The sequence below is a fragment of the Penicillium manginii genome (genome assembly GCF_028828005.1).
Source record: "Penicillium manginii strain IBT 31320 chromosome Unknown utg000008l:1.0-3226943.0:1.0-3228205.0, whole genome shotgun sequence".
NCBI classification, from domain to species: Eukaryota; Fungi; Ascomycota; class Eurotiomycetes; order Eurotiales; family Aspergillaceae; genus Penicillium; species Penicillium manginii.
In genome coordinates, this window is record NW_026643109.1 from 1,599,808 (window position 1) to 1,616,119 (window position 16,312).

At 48.4% G+C, this 16,312-nt stretch overlaps 5 protein-coding genes across 5 annotated transcripts; 4 read left to right on the forward strand and 1 right to left on the reverse strand.

Annotated features, from left to right (window-relative positions):
* Positions 1 to 162: 162 nt before the first annotated feature.
* On the forward strand, positions 163 to 1,371 carry N7533_011252 (ankyrin repeat domain-containing protein; the record flags this gene model as incomplete). The annotated part of the gene is made up of 1 exon (XM_057107902.1): positions 163 to 1,371. One exon carries the CDS (start codon positions 163 to 165, stop codon positions 1,369 to 1,371), a length of 1,209 nt encoding a protein of 402 aa, XP_056955280.1.
* Positions 1,372 to 6,553: 5,182 nt separating this feature from the next.
* N7533_011253 (uncharacterized protein) lies at positions 6,554 to 7,294 on the forward strand (the record flags this gene model as incomplete). The annotated part of the gene is made up of 4 exons (XM_057107903.1): positions 6,554 to 6,701; positions 6,760 to 6,811; positions 6,875 to 7,058; positions 7,142 to 7,294. 4 exons carry the CDS (start codon positions 6,554 to 6,556, stop codon positions 7,292 to 7,294), a joined length of 537 nt encoding a protein of 178 aa, XP_056955281.1.
* Positions 7,295 to 8,364: 1,070 nt separating this feature from the next.
* On the reverse strand, positions 8,365 to 12,159 carry rgsC (putative intermediate filament protein (Mdm1); the record flags this gene model as incomplete). Its single annotated transcript, XM_057107904.1, has 2 exons — positions 8,365 to 9,428; positions 9,483 to 12,159. 2 exons carry the CDS (start codon positions 12,157 to 12,159, stop codon positions 8,365 to 8,367), a joined length of 3,741 nt encoding a protein of 1,246 aa, XP_056955282.1.
* Positions 12,160 to 12,594: 435 nt separating this feature from the next.
* Positions 12,595 to 13,455, forward strand: N7533_011255 (bifunctional phosphatidyl-N-methylethanolamine N-methyltransferase/phosphatidyl-N-dimethylethanolamine N-methyltransferase; the record flags this gene model as incomplete). The annotated part of the gene is made up of 5 exons (XM_057107905.1): positions 12,595 to 12,643; positions 12,704 to 12,743; positions 12,808 to 12,824; positions 12,903 to 13,329; positions 13,383 to 13,455. 5 exons carry the CDS (start codon positions 12,595 to 12,597, stop codon positions 13,453 to 13,455), a joined length of 606 nt encoding a protein of 201 aa, XP_056955283.1.
* A 1,709-nt stretch (positions 13,456 to 15,164) lies between these two features.
* Positions 15,165 to 15,978, forward strand: N7533_011256 (uncharacterized protein; the record flags this gene model as incomplete). Its single annotated transcript, XM_057107906.1, has 2 exons — positions 15,165 to 15,605; positions 15,670 to 15,978. The coding sequence occupies 2 exons, from the start codon at positions 15,165 to 15,167 to the stop codon at positions 15,976 to 15,978; spliced, it is 750 nt and encodes a 249-aa protein (XP_056955284.1).
* Between the last annotated feature and the right edge of the window lie 334 nt (positions 15,979 to 16,312).

Below are 16,312 nucleotides of genomic sequence, written 5' to 3' on the forward strand. Positions count from 1 at the left end.
TCCATACCTCACAAGGCGACATGCATGCGAAGATTGGGTATGGACGCATAGTATATTGGTGCCTAATGAAATATCAATATCCTCCTGACTCACTCATCGAGGCTTCTTATATTCACTCCATGTTCTGCTTGAGGTGCAATTTATCCCGAGCTGCCCGAAAATATGGATATTCGATATGATGACGATGATTCTAGATATTACCAAAAGACTCTTGAGATATTGAATGGTACTCCTAACGACCAAAGGAAAGAGTATCGTGATACCTGGGGTCAAACATTATTACATTATGCTGCAAGGTCAGGGAACAGAGGTATCTTTGCAGCAGGGAATGGTTTGTTCAACTCTGAGTGGGAAAGTCTCTTGCGAGAATTTAAAGACCCTGGTGCGATTAGATTAAGTGATGAAGAGGGCCGTTCCGCGCTCTCTTGGGCTGCAGAAACGCAGAATCTTGTTGCCATAAGAATGTTACTCCGCCCTCGGAGAGCAACCGGCAATTTCTCCAAACAGAGGATGCCTAATATTGGGCGGTCTTTATATCACGAGGGCCGGGAAATATACGCGAATGATCTGGATAATGACGGTCAAATGCCGTTATTTCACCTCCTGCTTCGCCGAAATTTTGGTCCTCAAAATCACCATAGATCCTCGCGAAATGGGGATCTTTCTACCACTATCCGAGGAGATTATCTGCTTCCTATGAAGCATCTGATATGGAATCCGGAAATCTGGGGAATGAAAGGTGATTCGCCGTTTTCCGAAGAAATTGGAAGAAGTTCCCAAGGACCGTCATGGCAATCCGACTATTTTGACAAAGATTATTTGAATGGAAAAGGTCGCGACGGCCGCTCATTACTCTCACACGCAGTGGGCCAAGGGGACTTTCACTTCGTCCGTACTCTGCTCAAGGTTGAGGGGATCGATGTTAGATTGGCAGATGACAATGGAACCACTCCGCTGATGCATGCTATTCAAAGGAGAGACAAGAGAATAGTGGATCTGCTGAACTCGTGCCCTCTACAAGACCCTCTGGACCTTCCTCACGCTTTGATCGGCCCAAACGATGATTCAGTCGTTGAGAGTCTGGAATGGGCATTCCAAACGGGAGTCATCGACAATAAAAGTAGTGGCGAAGCTGTGCTCCAGCATGCGTTAAACTTGAAACATCTCCCTGCTGTCAAAGAAAGCCTCAAATTTGGTGTATCACCACGAAAGACTTTTAAATATAGAAGTGATTGGTTCGAGCTCATAAAGGATAGTGCGACGCAGCCAAAATATCTCATTGTGGCAGAAACAGAAATGCAGGACAAGAAAGAATATAGTCTTGATTTTCCGGATGATGATCGACAGACGAGCCACCATCGCTCACTTTAGTAAGTCATTTTATCCTGTTTCTGATACGAAGTCCTACTGATACCTCGTGGTATATATCGGAACTTTGAGCATTACAATAGTATGGAACATGCGAAGAATCAATATGCCAGCCACAGCGTCATTCTCAACACGAACGAGCAAGAGCTGATATCCAATATCAACTTGACTTTTCCGGACCCTGGAAAATTCTTCGATACCGAAATACTGTCCTGGCTTTATCGGGGCCAGATCCGAGATAAGAAAAGCGAAAGTAATAAAGGCATTAGATGGACCAGATATAAAGGACAGGCTGTCTACCATTCCTTTCTGTCCTCTGGAATAATACCCGAAGATGGTAACAAATTGATATCGGATCTGGTAGCTGATCTGCAAATGGAGTGGGATCGGATATTTGATACAGCAGAGGATCGATTCAACACATCTGTGAGTTTGAAATAAATTTTAACTGAACAACGCTCACAACGCGGATGATAGTTCACCACACCAAATATAGAGGGAAGACGCTTACTCATATACCTCGCTACCGAGGGCAAATATCTGGCCACCCTTCGGCAGTCCTTGTATCAGCATACAAAATCGATCACTGACTTGGTCAAGGATTATAACGATAAGATTCGGAACATAGATTACGCATCTAAAAGACTTTTCCACGAGGAGGGGCATCACAGCGATGTCGAGAACGATTACCAAGTTTTCGAAAAAAGGAACAAGCCTTCGGCTTCAGCAACAAGAGCAAACACTCCGTGATGCGCGTCAGATGGTGGGTACTGAAAGAATACAAACTAAGCAATTTCTGACATGAACTAGGAGATCGCGCAGATATCAATTGCAGAAACCATGTTTTTGAAAAGACTTAGTCTTATTACAGTGTGTGGCCTGTTCAACTCTACACCTATATACTAATGCCTAAATACTAATGGTTGTTTTGTTATAGTTCATTTATCTGCCCTTGATGCTTACTGCAGTACGATTATACCCAAGCATTGTTCCACAGTTAGTACAAAAGCTGACTTTAAAAGAGCATTTTTGGCATGAATGTGAATGCTTTACAGAGCAACCCTGACTGGCGATGGTTTGTTCTATTCGGGCTCGGTTCACTTGCTTTAACGTACGGACTCTGGAAGATTTCTGAAGGGGTTAGTCTGGCATTCTAATCAGTGCAATTCTCAAGCTGATCATTCTCAGGATTTTGAAATTTACACATCGTTGCGGGATAAATTTGGAAGGTTACGGAGACAGCGTTTCGCACAGAACGATGATAAATCTTGAGTTGTATGTAGAAAAGTTTTTATGTAAGAAAGATGTAGTTGGGAAAGGCGGTCTGTATTAGTGTGCTTAAAATAAAACCCAGCCAAAGCTTTTACATTGAGAATTTATATTCTGGGGATCATGTCTCGAGAGTGCGAGGTACTAGTACTCTGCCCAGCTAGTAGAGCGGTGACCCTAAACAGGATTAGCGTAGTTCGGATTTATTTTTCCGGGAATCAAGTCTGGGGAGTACAAGGTCAACCTGATTTCGAAAACTACTGTAGCTTTTCGAAATAATCTCTATTTTATAAGTGGTAGAACTGATTCTGATATCTATATTCTGTAATGATCCAATAATCTAACAAATCAGCGATCTAAACGCAAGCTATAACAGGCGCAAAGCGCAATATGCATTACATCTCAACCAGCAGGAATATGATGATGACAGTGAACCTTCGGCGAAACCAGCCAGGCCTGGGCTACTGTGAAGAAAACAGCCGTTAAGATTAGGCACAATTAATGGTTTATTTAGCGGTCTGGTCAAGAAATGAGTTTAAGTTCACCGCTGTGGCCTATTCGTTGATGTCACGTAGAAAGTGACAAGCATTTCCAATTAGAACCACTCGTTGAACAAAGAAGCCAGTATTTGTATCCTTGAGGATCAATCCAAAATCTAGGCAATTTTTACAGAAATTAGCTTTATATGTGCCTTCTAAAGCACATTATTCTAGCTATTTATAGTATTTTTTTTCACAGCTAATTTATTGTAACGGGATAAGTCGTTACAAAGAAGCTTGTGCGTACCTACCTTACTATATATAGTGGTGCCTGCGAATATCGAAGTTCGATATTGATGGTCCTTTTGGACTATTGGAATAGCACGTGAGCGCAGGCACTTGCTGTTACAGGTTACCTAAACTTACTCTCCCAGTAAGAGAGATTTTAATAGCAAAGAAATATAGTGCTATTATAAGAATATTATTTAATACATATAGGGCTTCCTCCCACCCCATCAATCCGAGAGAAATCATTATCTTCTTTTATTCTGAACATTGTGTTTATTGATTACTTAGTTGATCACCAATCTTTTATACCTATTACCTAAAGCTACTCAGACCTTCCTTGTTGCTTGTAAGACCTCAGATCTTATAATTATCTTATTAGTTTCTTTAATTTTATAAAGAAACATATAATTCTCATGGTCTAAGTTTAGAAAAATGTAATAATCTATTCTTTTCTAAATATAATTTCTGAACTTTAAATACTAATTTCATGATAAATAGTTTTTTATTATAAACATTATAGTTAATTTGTATAAATATTGTTTCTTTTAGTTTTTATCATTTTCTAGTTAGAATATATGGGTTCTCCGCAAAGGCTATCTGCGGAAGGTACTTGTAACCGACCTCCCAAATCACGTTACTCTCCCGGTATTGACACTGTCAGAAGGTTCCTATTCTCAAAAGTCACACTGTTTTACTGGCCGACTCTGCTGAACACAAACTACGATGTCTCCCGGCAATGCCTGCGACACTAAAACCCTGACAACACAAATCGACGACCGAACCGGAAACCTTCACTCCCGGAGAATGGAAGAACGAAGGCCGTGGTGCTTTACACGGCTTCGGAGTGCACAAGTGGTGGCTTGACTAGCCAATACTCTACATTATCAGAAATAGGCGACGAATATTGGACCGCTTCGGCCTCACAACTCCCGCGACCACAAACTCCACGCCCACAGATGTGAGCCCACGCTGAGCGATCCATTCCATACAACTTCGGGTTTTGAGAACTCATTCTCACCCCTGCAACGGGCTATGCGGTCCCGTGTCGGTGGTGGGCGATTTACCTCAAGCCATGCCTACCGCTGGGCGTGGACACATTGATCATATACGGGTGCGTCTTTAAAAATAGGGAGCCTCGAGTGTCGCTTTCGAAAATATTTTAGAGAGAACACAATCGAAACCTCATCTTCGTGCTGGAGGTTCGGATATTGAGGATCGGAATCGCTTTAAGCGACGAGCAGTCTCACTCCATCTCAGTGACCGAGGGATAATACGCGGCAGCAACCGGGGCTGATAAAGGCAGTCGCATCTTGTCTGACTTTAAAGCCATGGCTATGCGACCACTGAGATTGCATCGAGCTTGGTGATGACCTGGTCGTCTGAATACTAGCCAACCGAGTTGAATGTAGGGTCTTATCGCTCGGAGAAGGAGGAGGAGGCGGTGGAGATAGGGATTTGTGGTGTCAATGAATAGACTCGACCGTCTGGAATAGTACGAAAAAGCAACAGCGAGCTTGATCTAGCGAGCCCATGCTCAAGAAAACGACTATATAAAATATCATCGCACATATCTCTTGTTATACCCACCGCAACTCGAGAAAGTCAACTCATTTCAGTTTTCAATTCATCAATTTATTTCCCATTTTCTACCCAATCACCGCATACTAGGCTTGACCCTTAAGCGCGAGTGAGACAGAAATAGCCGACGACTAGTTACAAGCTACTGTCTACATAACTAACAAGTACCGTGACCCCCGCCAGGTATCGCTAAACTGAGTCATTCTTTATCCCAAGCCCAAAGAGAGCGAGGCAAAAAAGCCATACCCGCGTGAACCACGTCGTAAATAGCCTTCTCCCACTCCAACCCAGTCCAATGCTATACAATCCCAGTCAGTGGTGACGTGTAACCCTGCCGATCTGCCAAGGCGCATGTACCGACGTACCGCACCTGGTCCTTAACCAGCCAGTCAGTACTGCAAGAGCACTTCGTAGCAAGACGTGGTTGGTGGCTGGGAGCAGTAAGCAGACCCGCCTGAGCAATCAGGCCACACGAGACAAGTCGACCCGATTCTGATGCGATCGGAACTCGCAACCGGGGGCGGGACTGCTGCGCTGCGCCCGGATGATCTGTATGCCGTGCCCTTCCCCTCTTTCTTTTTGCTCTGCGCTGCTCTGCTCTGCGCCGATAATCGGTTATTTAAGTTTCGTTTATGATGGGCGCTTCTTGAGGGCGAAACCATGCCTGGAATTTAGACAGCTGGAGATAAGTCGATTTGACCCTCAGTGGGCTCTACTTGATGTAACGTCCCCCGGACAATGCGGGAGGTCGGAGCTGTGGGGAAGTGACCCACTTGGTTCGTCATGGCGATCATTGACCCCATTTTTGAGGGAGCAGCGGGATGGGATGGGATGGATGTACTGCATTATGAGTGGGATGCTAGGGTTGAATAGCTGCAGCTGTCAGGTGAGAACTGGAATGTGTCAATAAGGAGTCGGTGTAGAAGAAATGGGTGGAATGGTACGAGCTGGGGATGTGGAATGATGGTGGTCTGATGGATCAGGTGACCCCGGGATGGAGACGGGATGGTCGGGGGTGGATGGATTGAATGGGAGGAATTGTTGACGATTGAGTAGATTTAGAAGATCAATTTGATGTTTTTTTTTCTAATCTGCTGAATACGAGTGCTCTGTGTGTGTGTCGATTGGCCGTGAATGACAATGTTGATGTTGGCTAATGGCCGATCTCAAATAAAGCCGGGTGGAGCAAATGCGGGGTGCGTCCAAAGTGGCCGATGTCAATGTCGCGTGATAGCTAATTATCATGAATTGATGTGAAGATGATAATGGCCATGAGTGAGTGAAGATAGAGAATGAAATGTAGAGATTGAGAAGATAATAAGGAAGTCAAAGTAAGACAAAAGAGGGAAGGAATGAAGTGAAGTGAAGTGAAGTGAAGTGGTAGGTATATGGAGGTAGTCAGTGGTCTGGCATGACTCCATGACTTCTTTTGGGTCTGGTCACCTGCTCTTCCCCTCTTCGCCTACTTCTCCTCTTCCTTTCTCCTTCTTTTTCTTCTCTTCTTCTCTTCTTCAGCTTCCCCCGATCTTCCATCTTCATCAAACTTCACACTTCAATCCATCACTCCAACCATGTCAGTCCCTTTAACCAAGGTTGATTCCGCCATCGCTGGCCTGTCCTTAGATGACAAACCTCCTGTTCCCTCAGAAAAGGAGGTCAAGAAAGGCCACAAGCGTCTTTCCTCTCAAGGCGCCAATGTCTGGAACATCAAGGACCTAGGTATATTACTCTGAACACCCTCTCCCCGTCACTGGCCACCACTCACCACTTCCCTCAGAGGAACAAAAGATTGAACTCGAACTACCTATCGAAACACAAAAGACCGGATGGTAAGTTCACTCCCCTCCCGGTCCTGCTACTATCCACTCCAACAGCTGACTGACACCCTCCAGGCGGTTAAATACCTCACCAAACTCAGTTGAAGACAAGGACATCCTCGGGATGTACCTCGTCACTCCCCCTGTCAAGAAGATTGAGCTGCACTTCCCACTGGGCCTAGAAGTCTCCGCCCGAAACCTGAAGGGCGTAACAATAAAGGACGCCATGGATGCCATCTACAAGCAGTACAAGAAGAAGGCAAGTCTCCATCTATCCCATCATCCCCGGAATTCACTTCCGCCTTCCCGCCAATCAATTCCACAATTCTAACCCACCTCCAGAAGGACGACGAACTCGAGAAACCTTTCCTGATGGGCTTCGAGTGGGACAAAGAAGAGTGCTGGACACGACTCATCGTCCACCAGACAAGCCAAGGCCCGCCCAAAGAATCAGGCAGCAAGAAGTCCAAAAAGAAGAACAAGGAAGACGCATAGATGAGATCTGATCTTCACTATCGTCCAGTTGAGTCGAGCCGAATCCAGCTCAGACCACTCCCTCTGTTTTTTCTTCTTCTTCTGATTATGCGTACCTGAAACGATCGAAACGACAAGGGTTGACCCCCTCTCCAGAACTGCAAAGTATCACAACCCCCTCTGTATCCATCCGTCCATTCCCTTCTCTTCTCTTCTCACCCGCAAGCAAACAAGACCAACCATCACGGGATTGATGCGTCAGGTCCCTGCTGCTACGCTTCTCTACTCTGCTGCGCTTTTCTTGTTCTCTTCTTCTGTGCCGCACCGCGCTAGAAAGATCAATGGGCTAGCGAAGAGGTTCTTTTCTATTCTGCCTGTTCTGTATTTTGCTTTTTTATCTTTCTGCTGGATCTCTACCCTGTATCCGGGACTATCTTCTCTTCTTTTTCCCCCCTTACGTCCAAGTGCGCTTTCCCGCCCGCCGAGAGCGGGTGAGGGTGTTGGTGTTCGGTATGGTATCCCGACATCCGTCTCGTTCTTTAGTACTCGGTTTTATCAATCAGACCCCTAATTCGAGGACTTCCTCTGAAACACCTTCACCTTCCGAGTAAATATATCTCCGGTGTTCAGTGTAGACTTTCTTGTTATGCTGGTGCATTGCTGTAGTACACACAAGCTCCGCTCCCCGCCGCTTCGGATGGAGGCGGGTCGACGCTAACCTTACGGCAGATCCCCACAAGGCCCACTTGGACTCTGCTAGCTTCATCGCTAGCTGCCAGATGGCCATTGCAGTAGATACTGTATTTCCGGAGTACATAATTTACTATTTACAGTCATGAAGGCCAGCAATGTTGAAGAAAAATCCATGTACAGCATTATGATTATGTACAAAATACTCGCTTCGTGAACAGAACGAACAACTAAACGCCGGCGAAATCGACGCCCGAGAAAATAAGCAGGGCGTATCTGTCTTCCGTAATATAATAAGCATTGAATCGTCCACGCATCAAATAAGGCAAGGAAAAAGTCAAAGGGTCAAAAGGAAAAGAGCCGACGCAAGGGGGGTCAAAGTTAGAAGCAATGAGTCCAGCCTAGGAACCTATCCCCTCCCCCCTCCCCGCGCCAAAAAGCACCAAAACAATCTCATCCAGCACCGAAAAGGCCAAATGCGCATTAAGATGCCGATTATTAAGTGTCGCGAAGATCCGTCGAGCTGCAGCCTGCGCATTCGCCCGGCCAACGACATTGCCCGCTAAATCGGGGACAAGCGTAGCGAGAACAACGGTAGCCTCAGCGCGACTTTTCAATTTCTCCGCTCCGGCTCGGGGCTGGAATTTGCGCAGGATGCCGTCGGGCCAGAGGGCGTCGCGCGCGAGCGAGATGTATTTTAGGAGGTTTTCGTCTTGGCCGAGGGATCGTGCGCCGTCGCGGACTTTGCGCTCGATTGTTCCGCCGAGTAATTGGTGGAGGACGACGACAACGGCGCGGCCGCGGAGCCAGTTGTTGCCGCGGTTTAGTTCGAAGGCTTCGAGGAAGAGGTCACAGATTGGTTTGATGAAGGGTTCTAAGTCTCTGTCTTCGAAGGCGTTGAGTTCGGCTTCGGCTTCGGCGCTTGTTACGGCGTCTTCGGTTAGGGGGTCGATTGATCCGCTTGAGCCTACTGGGCCTGGGCCTGGGCCCGCTGATGCTGGCGCTGTCAACGCTTGTGTTGTTGCGGCGGAAATGAGGTTTTGGCCTGCTGTCGAGAGTTGATCTAGTACGCCGAAGTTACCGAGGAAATCGTCCATGCCGTCTGCGACAGAGTTGTATATGCGGGAGACGAGGTCTTTTGTTTCGGCTTCGGCCTGAGCGGTGTTGTCTGTGCGGGGGAGAATGGCGCTCTGCGAGAGAAATGCGCGGAGGTCTCGGCTGCGGCAGACTTCTGGAAGGAGGAGGAGTTGTTGGAGGTAGTATTCTAGAGCTTGGCGGCGTTTGCGCAGGAATTCCTTTTGTAGTTTCATGACCATACGGCGGCGGGGAAACTCGAGATGTCGCACGGATGCGTAACTGTTTCGCAGTTTTTGGTGTAGTTCGTGGAATTCGCTGTAGCGGCGGGGAACGGCCCATGATGCGGCGGGCATCTGTTCGCCTGCGTTGCGTTGGACTTCGACGACATCTTTGGCATGTTAGTTGGGACTGATGTATGCCCCTTAGGGGAGAATTGACTTACACATAACGAATTCCCGGCCATCAGTTGGCTCGTTCCCTACCATGATCGATTTGATCCGAATGGTTGATCGTCCATATAGGCTGTTGTCGCCTTCTTGGATAATATACTGCTGCCGCTGCATCTCCTTGCGGTGGATTTCTCGCTGAATGCTTGCCTTGGATTTGCGCAGAATGCGCAATTCTGCAGTGTTGTTCGTCAACTCGGCCTTGCGGGTCAGTGCTTCCACGACAGCGTCTTGGGATGTGAGTTTATCGATGTCGACTGTCAAAGCTTCAATGGCCTCTGTCAAGCCCAAATCACCGGGTGCCGCTTCATGAACTTCGTCTGCAGAATCTTTATCCGCGTCGCCAACTGGCTCCTCATACTCGTCCTCAATGAACTTCTCTTGGTCTGGGAAAAGGTCGTCGTCGAAAACACCGAAGCGGCCATTGCCGACCAGGCCAAGTGATGCGATGCTCTTCTTGCCTTTCTCGGTCTTCTCAAAAAGACCACTGTCGCCTAGGGGAGCCTCTGTCGAATTGCGAGGTGATATCTCAGGACGCTCTGGTCCAAATAGAGAGGACGAGGATATAGCATCGCCGCTTCCTTTCGAATCATCCACTCGCGCATTCTTTGGCTCGTTCGTGATGATGTCATTCAGAGCTGCTTCCATCGTTTCAAGAACATGGCTCTGCGATGCTTCGGCCTCTCCGTTCTGCGAGTCCTTACTCAAGCTATTGGTAGACATAGCCATGTTGTCAGTGTCATAGTCATCGTCAAACAATGGTACTGATCGGTCAGAATCAATCGACCGTCGCGGTGAATCCTCGTCATCGAAAAGCTTGCCCATGCCACGCACATCGCTCGATGAGACAGCTGCTCGTCGAAGGTCCCTTGGCGGTCTATTTCCTGGCTGCGAGCTTGTTCGTACAATCAGAGGTGGTAAAGGTCGTCTCTCGGGAGGTTCGAATGTAACGGTCGGCGTTGGAGGTTTAGCCGCAGCGTTTGAGCCGGAGGCCTCGTCGGACGCAAGAAACTTCCAGTATAGATCCGACTCTTTGAATTTCGGGTAGAAATTGGCTTCCAATTCTTCCAGTACAGCCGATTGCGTCGATAACACGACTCTGCGGGCCTTACGGTACTGCTCCGCGGTCGCGCGTTTCCCAGCGCTGAGAAAGGTCTTGACGGCTTTGCGAGACTCGTCAGATACCTTCAGTTCTGGCTTGTTGAGATAGGTTTCGCTGAGGAGGGCGATGTCATTCCGATCGGAAGTACTCCATGCTGTAGATGATGGCGATGCTTCGTCCCCAAAATCGTCCTCCAGCGGGTTGCGGAACCCATCAACAACGATCCAGTATTGAACAAGAGACATCAATTTCTGGCGGTCCATGAATTCCATGAAATAGGAGAGACCCGATGCCTGGTGGAGAACATCCGCAAGAGCTGTCTCTTTTGCTACTGGGGGATTGGCATGGTGCACATTTACTGCAACTTGTGGGATGGGCGGAATGGAGGGCATGCCTCCAGGGACAGCGAGGTTTGCAACCTTTTGATCCAGCACACGCTTGCCTGTTTCGAGACGCTTGAGATAGACCGGATCTTGTCCTGGAACCATACTCTCGCGCTTCAATTGACTGACAACAGCCGCGCGGAACCGACGAGCATCTGACAGGTTATTACATCTTCTGATAGCTCGAACGAACCGTTCAAAGACTCGTTCCGAATCATTAGCAGCCAGTCGCGGAAATGGCTGGCCGCGCTTGGATTTGGGAGCCGGGGATGCGTGTTCGTCCAGTGCAGCGCGCAGCTTGCGAACGGTTTTTCGGTCCTGTAAAGCGGTCCGTCCATATGCCTCGACCAGCTGATTCCACGTATCTGGGTCAGATAACGCTGTCATGATGGGCATGAGCACCGCGCACGATATGATTTCATGGATCAAGACTGAAACAATCCTGCTATTGAGGACGCTTTCTGGAAACAGCTGCGGGGAAAGTGTCACGGCGATCTTGCGAAGATACTCCTGCTGTACAAGCTTGGGATCAGAAGCCGAAAGAGCCGCTGCAGGATGAAGACGACCTTCGCGAAACTTGTTGGCGATGGCCCGATCTAACTCCTCGGATTCCGTCACATTGCGATCTAGGTTGCGTCCACGGACTAAACGCTCCGCCACGTCGAACTCCTTGAGGTGAGTTGTCAATATCGGGACGATGCGAGATATGACCAAGGAGATTAAATCTTCTGCCAGCAGTCGATCTCGCAGGTTTTCGAGGGCCACGCGGATCACTCGATCGATTTCATTTGGGAAGGTCGGGTTGGGACTAATATTATGGTACCACGAGGATACAAAGTCTCGTGTTATGAAAGAGAGAAGTTCGTCGAGTCCTTCTGACACGACAAAGGATTCGGGGTATAATGGTTTCTTTTGATATCGGGCCGTCTTGCGCGCATTGAATACTTCTTTCCGCCAATTCTTGGGTGTGATGAACGCCACCGAGACATTCTTTGAGCCGCGGGAATTTCTGGAAGTAGTTCGAACAGTCAAGACGACGAGAGCGAGAAAACCAGCGGAGGAGACGGCGGCGCCCAGCGCCACGGCCCATCCTAGATATCGAAGGAACGGCAGCCATCGAACCACGAGGCCCCATGCGATAAACCCACCGACGCCTGCAAGGATCAGATCGCGACGGTAAAGGGACATTCTCCCCGGACACGTATGAGAACTCCACGTCTCATGACGGACTCGGTGCAAGTTAAGAGTGGGAAGCTCGACTCGGCATTGGCGCGATCGACAGAGCTTTGGGGGAACGGCGGTGAGGAAATGCGGAGCGACTTGGAAAGATAGAGAATACTGCAAGAAATCAAAAATCAACAGTACTGACGAAACAAGGAACAAAGCTTCGAAATAAATACTGCAGCACGTCCAGAGTGCACGATAAGTTTGGGTTGGGCTTGAATCGCAAGCTGCAGTTGCTCAATTGCGGCAGGCGGTCTGCCATGGCAGGTCAACGTCATTTGTTTACTTAAGCCACGATCGTCTCTCAACTTGCCAGTTCCCCTCCTCTTCTGCACCTTTCTTGTCTCCTCTCGCTCTCCCTTTCTCTTTCTCTGTTGTCACTTTTTGTCGCCGTCCATCATGACCAGCCTTTCTGATATCGTTGATCTCTCCGCTCCGTCTTTGGCAGGTAAATCCCCTCGCTACCCCGGTCCATCTCCGCATTTCACATGTGACTGACCGTGAACAGTGTCTGCCGCGACGATTGCCTTCAATCCAATCTTCTGGAAGTAAGTCTACTCTAGATGCATTTTATGAGACGCAGTAAAGCTCATGACTAACAAATTTTCCTAGTATTATCGCGCGTGCTGGTTAGTCCACTCCTCCCTCGACCACCTCTACTCCACTCCGTACTTTTGCGACTCGGCTAACAACGGTACCTCATACAGAGTACAACAGCCACATCCTCACTCGCATCTTCGGAGGACCTTACAGAGGATGCTACTTCCTGGCTTTCACTATCTTCACCCTGGGTATTTTCCGTGACCATGTCTATCAACTCGCCCTGGCAGACCAGCCCTTCTATGCTCCCGTGCACCAGCCAATCATCGGCGGTATTCTCTTCGCTTCTGGTTCCGTCCTTGTCTTGTCTAGCATGTGGGCCCTCGGTGTGACTGGTACCTACCTGGGTGACTACTTCGGTATCCTCATGGACGCCCCCGTCACCGGTTTCCCGTTCAACGTGACCGGATCGCCCATGTACTGGGGAAGCACTCTGAACTTCCTCGGCGTTGCTCTATACCACGGCAAGGTTGCGGGTATCCTCCTGACCGCTTTTGTCTTTGTACTGTACTGGTTTGCCCTTAAGTGGGAGGAGTGAGTGTGCCCCCGTACCCTCCGCAAATATCCACGCTGACTGACCCTCTTAGCCCCTTCACTGCCGAGATCTACGCCAAGCGCGAGCGTGAGCGCGCGAAGAAGCAGGGCGGCAAGAAGCTGTAAACTGGACATGTATCCCGGGTTGATCAGGACCTTCAACATCCACAATCCGCAGATGGCAATCTTTTTCGGTCCGACCGAGTCCGAATTCCATGACAAGCAATCACCACCCAGGCCCGAACTTTCAAGTGAATTTCCCGGGACGGGACATGGTATTTACCAGCACACGGATGCGCAGTGCATTCGAATCTTCAACGATGCTGAAAAGTAGAACGATAGACCTTACCTTGCTTGCGGTCCCGACGGCGGGACTGTGTAAAGCTGCAGGATGGGCATGCGAACTCGTATGCCCCATCCTTTTGATATTTCCCTTACGCGACCAAAAAGAATTCTTCCTCCCAGAGCGACAAGACAACACCACACTTTCCATTGCAACCATTACAAGCCGGGCCCATCGATAGTGTAATCACTCTTGCCGATTTTGATATCCACGACGACACTCCTGTTCATTTGAATTTGATTGTACATATTGCTGCCGAGTATGCAGGGGTTGGAATCGTATTTAATAATAGATCAAAATATTGTTGAAAGGATGATCGGTGCATGTATTCCAACATTCCTAAATTTCTATGCAACCTAACTAGGGCAGGAGCGTGGCTAGGAGGCTAAACTGGGAAACCTGTGCTAACGCCTCGCCAGTAGTGCAGTTGGGTAACCCCCACACTGCCGCTCTAATACGGGGGATGCTCTGGATCTGGGTACTGGTGGGCGCATGGCTATCTCTGGGTTATGCAAACGAGGTGACAGAGGGGTGGGCGGCTGAGCGAGGCCTCCCGTAGGGAGAGCCGGACTCGGGATAATGACTTTTTTTGCCTTCCTTTTCTATTCTCTTTTTGATGTTCTCTTTTTGATGGCATGATTCAATCAATTTCTTCTCTTCTTCATGATCTCCTTAAACAGTTATATTTCAATGGTGAGCTGTTGTTTATTGGAATATCATGTTTGATGTATAGTGTTGCTGGCGATGCCAAGTTGACCTCTTACGAAGAATGCCCCACTTATTCTCCCTTTACGTCGAGGTCGACGGTTCGAAACCAAGTAGTGTCGCAGACCGGAGTATTTTATCCCTTTTATTAATGCCCTAAATTCATTTCTAGTGGAGTAGAATTTATTCGCAGGTTTGAAACTGAGCCCCAGCTGCTGATACGGAAGATCAGCCCAGATATTTCCCCGTGCCGCTCTTCACGACTGCTATTTTTAGGGCTGGGGCCAGGAACACGAGATGCCAAGCATTTGTATAGATCCAATGCAACACCATTCCGGAATATTCTTCGTAGACTTTAGCCGGATTGCGTGCATACGAGATTGAGGGTTTTTGGAGATCATACCTTGGGGCTAAAAGACCAAAGGGTCGTCGTTTCATCCAACCAGCGATACCAGACCGATCATACCCATTCCTCGAATACGATGCAAAAATAGCACCACACTTGTTTGCCCGACCTCTTGCGATGGTTCTATACGGGCTTCACGAGGATCGGCGATCGCTTGACTGGATTTGAATAGAATCAAGTTGGAAGTTTCTGAAAACATCTTCATGAGCATTATGGTTCTCGAGTCTATAAATTGATCATCAATTCCTCCGGTCCATGATATTTTATCAACAACAGCCACTTACTCGAGCCAACAACAGCTCCCTTGACTCCAAGTCTCTTTTTCTATTCTTAATTTACTATACAAATTTCCAGTCAAAGACCCCTCGAGTAACAGAAACCATGCCTTCCGCCAAGTTCATCTCCCTCCTCGCCCTCTCCCTCATCACCGCGCCTCTCGCCAATGCCTACCCCATCACCGGCGACGTCGTGAACTGTCGCTCCGGTCCTGGTACCAGCTACGACGTAGTCAAGTCCTACAAACTGGGCTCCGACGTCTCAATTACGTGCCAAGCATCCGGCACAGACGTCAAGGGCGACTCAGTCTGGGACAAGACTTCCGACGGCTGCTACGTCGCCGATTACTACGTGAAGACCGGCAGCAGCAGCTACGTTACCACGAAGTGCGGCAATGGCGGTGGTGATGGCGGTAGCTCGGGTGGAAATCTGCCCGGCCTCACCTCGACCCAGTCGAAGCATGCGAAGGATATCATTGCCGAGGCGAAGAGTGAGGATCTTGGGCGTCAGGGATGCACGGCTGGTATTGCGACTGCGATTGTCGAGGTAAAACTCCCTCTAATCCCATTGTCCTCTTCCGCATTCAAAAGAATCTTTCTAACACTTCCAGTCAAATATCCTCATCTACGCGAATAGCGGCGTCCCCGAGTCCCTGAAATACCCGCACGACGCGGTAGGCTCGGACCACGATAGCGTCGGTATCTTCCAGCAGCGCGCGATGTTCTATAAGGACATTGCGGCTGATATGGATGCGGGTAAGTCTGCTGGGCAATTCTTCAAGAAAATGAAGGGTATCAGTGGGTGGAAGAGTATGGATGTTGGGACTTTGTGCCAGAAGGTTCAGGGTTCTGCTTATCCTTCTCGGTACGCTAAGCAGGTATCGAAGGCTGAGAAGATTTGTAAGGCTGGTGGGCTTTGAGTGCTTCTTTAGATCTGATTGTGATTCTGTTTTTCATTTCGGCTTCGTTTTCATTGTCCTTTTTGTATGTCTTTGTGATTTTGTTTTGAATTTTTCTCTTGGGCTGCAATTCGAAGTTTGGGAGTACGCGCTATTGTAGTAACTAGACAGCGAGCCAATCCATTTACTGTGAGCTTCGCAATCTTAAACATTATATCTATAGAAGGAAGGTGCAATGTAAGATTGAAAAAGGAAAGGGGACAGTGGAAGTTACTAGTCGAGGGCGTAGAAAGTTCCAGGTTGAGAAGGTACAATCAGATATCCCAGGTTTACTGAATATCAGGAATCGCTCTGC